The 8917-nt window shown below is 43.2% G+C and overlaps 1 protein-coding gene across 1 annotated transcript; it reads right to left on the reverse strand.

Moving 5' to 3' along the window:
• Positions 1–2230: 2230 nt before the first annotated feature.
• Positions 2231–7832, reverse strand: LOC120263124. The gene is given in 6 exon segments (XM_039271024.1): positions 2231–3409; positions 4615–5570; positions 5706–5843; positions 6246–6906; positions 6909–7260; positions 7381–7832. Coding segments are annotated over 6 exon segments (3738 nt in total).
• Between the last annotated feature and the right edge of the window lie 1085 nt (positions 7833–8917).

The raw sequence follows: 8917 nt of genomic DNA on the forward strand, positions 1-8917 counted from the left end.
GGAGATAGAAAACACTTGATCAGAAGGGAGAGGGGACACTCCACTATCTCATGACTCACCCTCTCAACCCTCTTTAACCTTGACGTTCTAACTCTAATGGAGACCTCTCTCACATCAAAGTAACAAATCATGCAAATCCAATCAACCTCAAGGATTAATTAAACAAGCAAGCAATGGGAATACAAGGTTAAAACTCAAATCAACTCGAATTAATAGAAACATAAAGCAAATCATTACAAAAACATAAATCCGAGGGTTCACATGCCTAAATACCTACTAAGATTTAGCCCTCCATGGAGCAAGTTACAAAACAATGATTATTACAATGAAAAGCAATGAAAGCCATGAAGTAAAACCCCCTTAAATTCGTGATGATGGCCTTGATGGGTTGCCCAACGTCTTGAAGAATCCTTCTCCGAAGCTAGGTCGCCGAAGGCTCCCTCTTTGCTATGACAGAGAGAAGATCGATCAAAGTTGGTGATGGACGTCCCCCAATATCGCCAAAGACCTCCTCCAAAACCCTAGCCGCCTTGCCTTCAAAGTGCTCGCAAAAACACTAACCAAAAGTCTCTCCAAAATAGGGCAAACGGCCTATTTAAAGCCCAAAATCGCGCCAGTCACGTGCCCTCTTGAGGCCACATGTCCGGGCACACGTCCATGTGGTAGGCTATAAAACTTTTCTTCATCGACGTATCTTTGAGAGGTCTTGCAATTTTCACAAAGAGAAGGAACATGAAGATGTGGCTGCCTTTGTACCCTTCCAACTATTGAATTGACTTGAATCTTCTTGGAAGTCGGCACACATCTCCACGTTTATGAACTCCTCTCGTGTCTTGGTCCTTGAATTAAACAAGAACTCCCAACATTGTGTCTTTATAGCCTATCTTTGCTTCCTTTTTACTCTTCAAGTCATTCACTACCTATGTAAAACATATATAAAAATATGTCTACCGAAGCACTTATCAAACTCGCCCACACTTAAGTCTTTGCTTGTCCTCAAGCAAAATTAAACATTATACCTATGGAAAGAAAAGAGAAGTGCTTGGCCTTAGGTTCACCAAATGAGTACAAGAATAAAATTCTACAGTCATGGAGAGAATCAAACTTTAGACAAAACAATCCAATAAAAATTGAATGTGATGAAATCCGAATGTGTGTGTGTGTGTGTAAAACTCAACTCATGTCAACAGTATGTCCACTACCAAGTTCTTATTAACATGGGACTTATTTATAAACAGAAAGAATAGGTAGTAGCTTCACACAACCTCTAAGGTAGCCCTTTCCCAAGATGCCTCCCGAGTGGCTTTCACACTTTCGAGGTGGTAGCCCTTTCTACCGAGGATGGTAGCTTTCATACGTCCCATGAGATAGCTCTTTCTCTCATTAGGGCATAACAAGTATCCGACTTATGAGAGTAGCTACATACATCATGGGTGGTAGCTCTTTCCATACCCTATGTACAAACAACAAACAATTTTTTTTTTTATTTTTTTCTGAAGATTTTTTTTTTTCAAATAAAAACTAGAACACTAAAGTCTCAAACATAATGAACTAGAGTCTTCATAGGTCTAATGAGCGAGAAAAGTGCAGAAAGAGCAATCGAACAAAAATATTCAATAAAATTGGATGAAAACTAGAGCATGATAAAATCCATGTTTATAACCTCCAAAAACTAAGAATTAAACTCTTAACCCTAAGGTGAACCTTCATTGGCAACAAGAGCATGCTCATGAAAACACAAGTAAAAGTCATGTATAAGGTGAACCCTCCCCCACACTTACGATGTACATTGACCTCAATGTACGCATGCAAGCACAATAAAAATAATAACAATGGAAGCATAATGTGTGTGGGAATGCAATGAAAAAAATACTCCCCTGAACTCCTCACTTATCGTTTGGTGAAGTCTAACTCATAGGCTTGTTGTTTGGGTTGTGAAGCTCACACGACCATGTGACAACATCACATGATCATGTCTATGACTAAAACATCATCCACCTCACTCTCAAGGCCATCTGCACAGAATATAAGGGGTTCAGTGAATCTCAACAAAATGTAAAAGAAAATACGAGTTCAGACAAATAACATAATAGAGCATATACTCGCATCAAAGAAAGACAAGAAGATAACTCTCAGAAGGTGATGCCTTTCTGAGTACAAAAGTCTAAATACTACTAACAAAGCAACTAAAAGCAAGAAACTAAAAGAACAGTCTCATGAGTGTGACGCCTCAAGCGTCAGTAGCTGGAGCTGGTGCTGGCACAGAAGCGGAGGAGACCTCCTCGTCAAGAGCCTGCTGAATACGATCAAGACGCTCCAGAATCCGTGCCTGGTTCTCAAGAATGGTAGCAATGGCAGCCTCGAGTCGAGCCAGACGCTCGTGAACTCGAGAGGAAGATGACTCAAGATCGGCTGATGCTGCCGGTGCTGCTTCGGTGACTATGGGCTCGGCTGCAGGTGGTGCCTCTGTAGTCTCAGCAGGCTTCTCATCGTCCCCAGATGACGACTCTACTAGTGCATATCCGCCCGAGCCTATACGTCGCACAATGCCCATCATTCGGAGAGTGGCCAAACCCAATGGTGCCGGAATACTGACTCTCTCCTCGCCTCTGACTGAACGGATAAGACCCATCTTGAACATAAGACGAGTGATGTAGGGTCCTACAAACAATGCTCCCAATCGCAAGTACTCACTCTGATGACAAAAATAGTCGGCAACCACATATCCTAAGTGGAGAGGGGCTCCATGGATTATGGAGTAGAGGTACAACAGATCTGTCCTGCGAAGTGAACCAGTACCATCCCCCCGACCTATCACGGACCTGCTAAGAACAGCATGGATGTAAATGTCCACCGGTCGAGTAAGCAATGAGGCCTTTGAATGACCTGCGGAATACTGACGACCACCACATAGATCATGGAAGACCTGGCCCGGAGTGAGATTAGAAGGATAATCGGTGAGGAGCTCAGTGTACTCGATAGTATCAGCGTAGGTCTGATCATATAAACCGAGATATATCGAGAACTGGGTCAAAGACATCCTATGCGGCTCACCGAAAACGCGGAAACGAATGGCATTGGGAACGTCAAAACTGATATCAACTGAGTCACGGTCAAAAGAAAATGAGGCAAGAACTTCCAAGGTAATATCTCGCCTGACGGGCTCCTGAATGGAGAATAAAAGGTCCCAACCTCCAACACTAAAAAGTGCTCTAACCTCCTCAGTAAGACCAATGTCCTCTAGTGCATCCCAGTCGATAAAACGCGATTGTCCAATCTTCAGGTGCTGGAGATGCTCAAACCGCTGCTGATGAATGGGGTCAGGAAATTCGATTACCGGTAGTGAGGTCGGCTCCCTATCATGGCGAGAACGTTTCTGGGCTAACCTCTTGGTCCATGGTGCCATAATCTGCGAAGAAAGCACTTAAAAACATCAGTTCGGCATGAATATAGTAAAACTGGGCACCACATGCGTAAGAACAGCGAGCCGGGGGAAAAACAAGGCCAACTGGCCTTGTTTCCGAGCCCTACAGGGTGTGGGAAAGCCACTCGCCAGCGCGCGTGCTAGCTCGGCGATAGCCGCGCTCGGGCATGCCACGTGGGCGCGAGCTGCGCCCTGCGCAACAACGGGCCCGCGCGGGCCAGCCCACGCAGGGCGTGCGGTGGCTCGGGCGCTGCCCGAGCCGGACCGCGCGCCCAGCGCGCCCGTACCCAGCGGCGCGTGGCTGGGTTCGTGGCTCTCGGCTGCAGGCTCACGCGCCCGCGTGGCCCATCCACGCGGCGCGTGGCCTTGCGGCCAACACGCGTGCAGCCCACATGGTCGCGTGGGCAAGCCGCGCGACCGCATGGGCGCCGGACTCCGGAGTTTTTACCGGAGTTGGGCTCCTATGCTTTGCAAAAATCATTCTCATACCTTGAACAAGTGTCTAGCATGATTTCCTATGAGAACTATCATCAAAATACCAAGAAAACGCCATGAAAATGACCTTGGAAAACATGGAAAAGGGGAAAAGAGAGTGAAGGCTTACCGGAGCTAATCGGAGAAGAAAACTTGGTGTAAACTCCGGCAAATTACCTCTAATCCTCCAAAGAGTTGAAAACAATTGGTTTTAGAGATTAAAAATTGAGTTTTCTAGGAGTGGAAGGTGGAAGATGAAAGGGTTCTTTGAAAATAGAAGATGATGAATAGTGCCCCTTCATATTTTTATAGGCACATGGGGGTGTGGATTTTCCACACCCCCTCGTGGGTACTGTACACGACCGTGTGAAAATTACATGAGGCCATGTGGACTGTAAAATTTCTGTAGACAGTCAATAGAGTGCCCGAAACTCCAAATTAATACCAATTTTTTCAACATTAAGCATCAAATTCACCCTAAACCATGTTATTCACATAAACAGCAATTCAAATCACCGAAAGAAAATTCCACGAAAACACCATCGGTCAACAAAATTAATCAAGATACACACTCATGAATTTATTTCTGCAGAATTTAAATTTTGATTTTAAAAACTAATTAAAAGCTTGGGTTGCCTCCCAAGAAGCGCTTGTTTAACGTCACTTAGCTTGACGTACCTGTTTTTACCTCATGGTGGCTCATAAAGATGAAAAACCTCTTTCCTAGCAACCTCCACATCCCCTTCGAAGTAAGGCTTCAATCTATGTCCATTTACCTTGAATGTTCCTTTCTCCGGGTGAATGATCTCAATTGCACCATGTGGAGATACTTGAGTAATCTCATATGGACCTGACCATCTTGATTTAAGTTTTCCCGGAAACAACTTCAACCGTGAATTGAAGAGTAACACTCGATCGCCTACTTTGAAATCCTTGTGCAGTCCAATATGTTTGTCATGCCATGAACGAATTGTTTCTTTGTAGATTCATGCATTTTCATAGGCTCTTAGTCTCCACTCATCTAATTCATTCAACTGCAACTTTCTTTGGTCACCGGCCCGTGCAAGACTGAAATTCATTGCTTTAATTGCACAATATGCCTTGTGTTCAAGCTCTACTGGTAAATGACATGCTTTTCCATAAACAAGGTTATATGGCGTGGTTCCTACCGGAGTTTTATATGCTATCCGATATGCCCATAATGTATCATCCAATCTTTCCGACCAATCCTTCCGATTATGCTCCACTGACTTTGATAGAATTCTCTTCAATTCCCGATTGGTTACCTCCACTTGCCCACTTGTTTGTGGATGATACGGTGTGGCAAGATGATGGTTCACACTGTATATTTTCAGAATTTTATCAAATTGGGCATTGCAAAAATGAGTTCCCCGATCACTTATGATGATTCTAGGGGTTCCAAAACAAGTGAATAATCTCTTGAGGAATTTGATTACTATTCTAGCATCCTTTGTGGGGAGAGCTTGAGCTTCCACCCACTTAGACACATAGTCCACGGCGACCAATATATAACGATTCCCATTGGAGCTAGGGAATGGCCCCATAAAGTCGATGCCCCACACATCAAAAACCTCACAAAACTGCATTGGATTTTGCGGCATCTCATCCCGTCTAGACAAATTTCCTGCTCGTTGATAACTATCGCAACTTTGCACAAATTGTCTTGCGTCCTGGAATAAAGTTGGCCAATAAAAACCTGTTGCTAAAACCTTTTTAGCTGTCCTTCCTGAGGCGTAATGGCCTCCAACTGGCCCCGAATGACAATGAGCTAGAATATTCCAACCTTCACCCCGCGAAACACATCTTCGCACTATGTGATCTGCACAAATTCTGAAAAGGTACGGATCCTCCCAAGTAAAGTGCTTTAAATCAGAAAAGAACTTCTTCTTTTGCTGAAAAGACAGTTCCCTAGGAAGGACTTTCCCTGAAAGATAATTGGCGAAGTCGGCAAACCATGGAGTTTCAATTTCTGAAATTTCCTGCAGATTATACAAATGCTCCTCAGGAAATGCGTCATTAATTTCAGATTCCCATGACCTTTCTTCTTCTTAACCTTCAAGGCGAGAGAGATGATCTGCAGCTACGTTTTCAGCCCCTTTCTTGTCCCTAATTTCAACATCAAATTCTTGCAATAACAATACCCAACGAATCAGCCTTGGTTTTGCATCGGTCTTGTTCATTAAATAACGCAACGCTGAATGGTCCGTGAAAATAACCACTTGTGAAAGAATGAGGTATGATCTGAATTTATCAAATGCAAACACCACAGCCAACAGTTCTTTTTTAGTAGTAGTGTAGTTCTCTTGAGCGCTTGTCAAGCTCTTGCTTGCATAATAAATTGGTTGGAAATATTTATCTTTTCTCTGCCCTAAAACAGCCCCCACGGCATGATCACTAGCATCACACATAAGTTCAAAGGGGAGACTCCAATCCGGTGAGATGAGAATAGGTGCTTGTATGAGTTTTTCTTTTAACAAGTTAAAAGCAAGCAAGCACTCTTGATTAAACTCAAATGGGGTGTCTTTCTCTAACAACTTGGTCATTGGTTGGGCAATCTTAGAAAAATCTTTAATGAATCGGCGATAGAAACTTGCATGCCCCAAGAAACTTCTAATTGCCTTGACATTTGTTGGAGGAGGTAGTTTCTCAATAGTTTCAATTTTTGCCCGATCAACCTCAATTCCTTGGCTAGAAATTTTATGACCAAGGACAATCCCCTCTTGGACCATGAAGTGACACTTCTCCCAATTTAGAACTAAATTTGTCTCTTCACACCGTGTAAGTACTTTCTCAAGATTCTTCAAGCATGCCTCAAAAGAATCCCCAAACACCGAAAAGTCATCCATGAAGACTTCCATTATATCTTCTAACAAGTCATCAAAGATGGCTGTCATACATCTTTGGAAAGTGGCCGGTGCGTTGCAAAGTCCAAAGGGCATTCTTCTATAAGTGAAAGTACCAAAAGGGCAAGTAAAAGTTGTTTTTTCTCTTGATCTTCAGGAGCGATTGGGATTTGAAAGTACCCTGACATACCATCTAGAAAACAATAAAATTTGTGGCCTGCTAATCGTTCCAACATTTGGTCAATGAATGGCAATGGAAAATGATCCTTTCTTGTAGCATCATTCAACCTCCGATAATCAATGCAAACATGCCATCCTATGACCGTTCTTGTCGGAATTAACTCATTTTGCTCATTTTTCACTACTATCATACCACCCTTCTTCGATACCACTTGTGTCGGGCTCACCCACGCGCTATCCGAAATGGGGTAAATAATTCCTGCGTCAAGGAGCTTTACCACCTCTGCTTTTACCACTTCTTTCATGTTTGGGTTCAATCTTCATTGAGGTTGAATCACAGTTTTGTAATTATCTTCCATCAAAATCTTGTGAGTGCAAAAGGAGGGGTTGATTCCCTTGATATCTGAAATTTTCCAAGCTATGGCTGTTTTGTGCAACTTTAGCATAGCAACCAGCTGCTCTTTTTGCTCCGAAGACAGACTTGAAGCTATGATCACCGGCAATTTTGATCCTTCGGCTAGAAAAGCGTACTCCAAATGTTCCGGTAATGCTTTTAGCTCCAACTCGGGAGGTTCTTCCACTGAAGGTCGTAGCCGATTAGCTTGTTTTCTATCAATTTCTTCAAACCCCTCTGAAGTTTCTTCTAATTCTTCCTTGAGGATCCCTCGTTCCGGGTTGTTTACCCCAAGGATATCCAAACTGCCTTCATCTTCTTCTTGATTACTGAACCCACACACCTCAATTGATGAGATTGACTCGATACAAATTTTTGCTTCATCTTCTTCAACTTCTTCCTCGGATTCACACCCAACAAATTCTGTTATGAATGCCATTGAAAAAGACGAGGGAGTTTCCTCCGACTGAAATTCAGCCTCATTCCTAAAGGACATAAACGCAGACTTTTCAAAGCATTCCAACAACATTGACTATTCAGAACCTTGATATTGCGTTGCACTCTCTTCACTCATCATATGTGGCTCAACTATCCGTAGACTCAGCCCCTCATCATGTTGCTTACCCGAATCAAATCCTGCCACTAGTTGTTCCATTTTTCTCTCATTGGATACCAACCTATCCTTCAATGTCTCCATAATTGATGCTTCGTTCAACATGATCCTGAAATGGAAAAGAAAATAGAAATTACTGTTTAACCAGTAAAAATAGGAAAAGAAATGAAAGATAGAATGAAAAGAGCGGCGAAAGAGATAAGTGAAGTGGAAATAGAAAATGAAAATGTGAAAGACTAAAGTAACCAAGTCCTAGTGTTCCTAATATCCCGTTCCCCGGCAACGGCGCCAAAAACTTGACATGTCCGAATATGTGTGTATATACCGCAAGTGCACGAGTGTCGAAGTAATAATTACCCCGGTGAGTGGGTAGTCGAATCCACAGGGAACGGAAGTATTAGTATTAACCAATTCTTAATTATCTAGTCGAAATCAATGGATATGATGAAATGAACTAATTGCAAGAGAATTAATAAGCAAGAAAGCGAGCAAGAAAACGAGTAAAGGAGATCTCCATCAATAAAGATGAGGTATCCGGGCAATGCTCCCCCTAGAATCTAACATGAAGCTCACGATTCGCTAAATGCTTCTAAACTGAGTCTAATGAGTCGAGGTAATCCAAGAACAACCGGTCCTTGCCTCCAAGCCACCGGAACTAGTCCCCTACAAGGTCCCGGCGGAGAAATCACTCAGTCTCAACACCTCACACCCCATATGACCGCAATACGCTCTAGGGACACCTAAGAGTGAAACCGATTCCTAAGGATAGATCCAACCCTAATTCCCGGTAAAGGATCTCTAACCCCCTACAAGGTCCCGGCGGAGAAATCTCTCAATCTCACACCTCACACCAAATATGGTTGTATAGAGTTTAGGGAATACGGAGATAGGAAACACTCGATCGGAAGGGAGAAGGGACACTCCACTATATCATGACTCACCCTCTCAACCCTCTTTAACCTTAACGT

This window comes from Dioscorea cayenensis, chromosome 6 (assembly GCF_009730915.1).
Source record: "Dioscorea cayenensis subsp. rotundata cultivar TDr96_F1 chromosome 6, TDr96_F1_v2_PseudoChromosome.rev07_lg8_w22 25.fasta, whole genome shotgun sequence".
Lineage (NCBI taxonomy): Eukaryota > Viridiplantae > Streptophyta > Magnoliopsida > Dioscoreales > Dioscoreaceae > Dioscorea > Dioscorea cayenensis.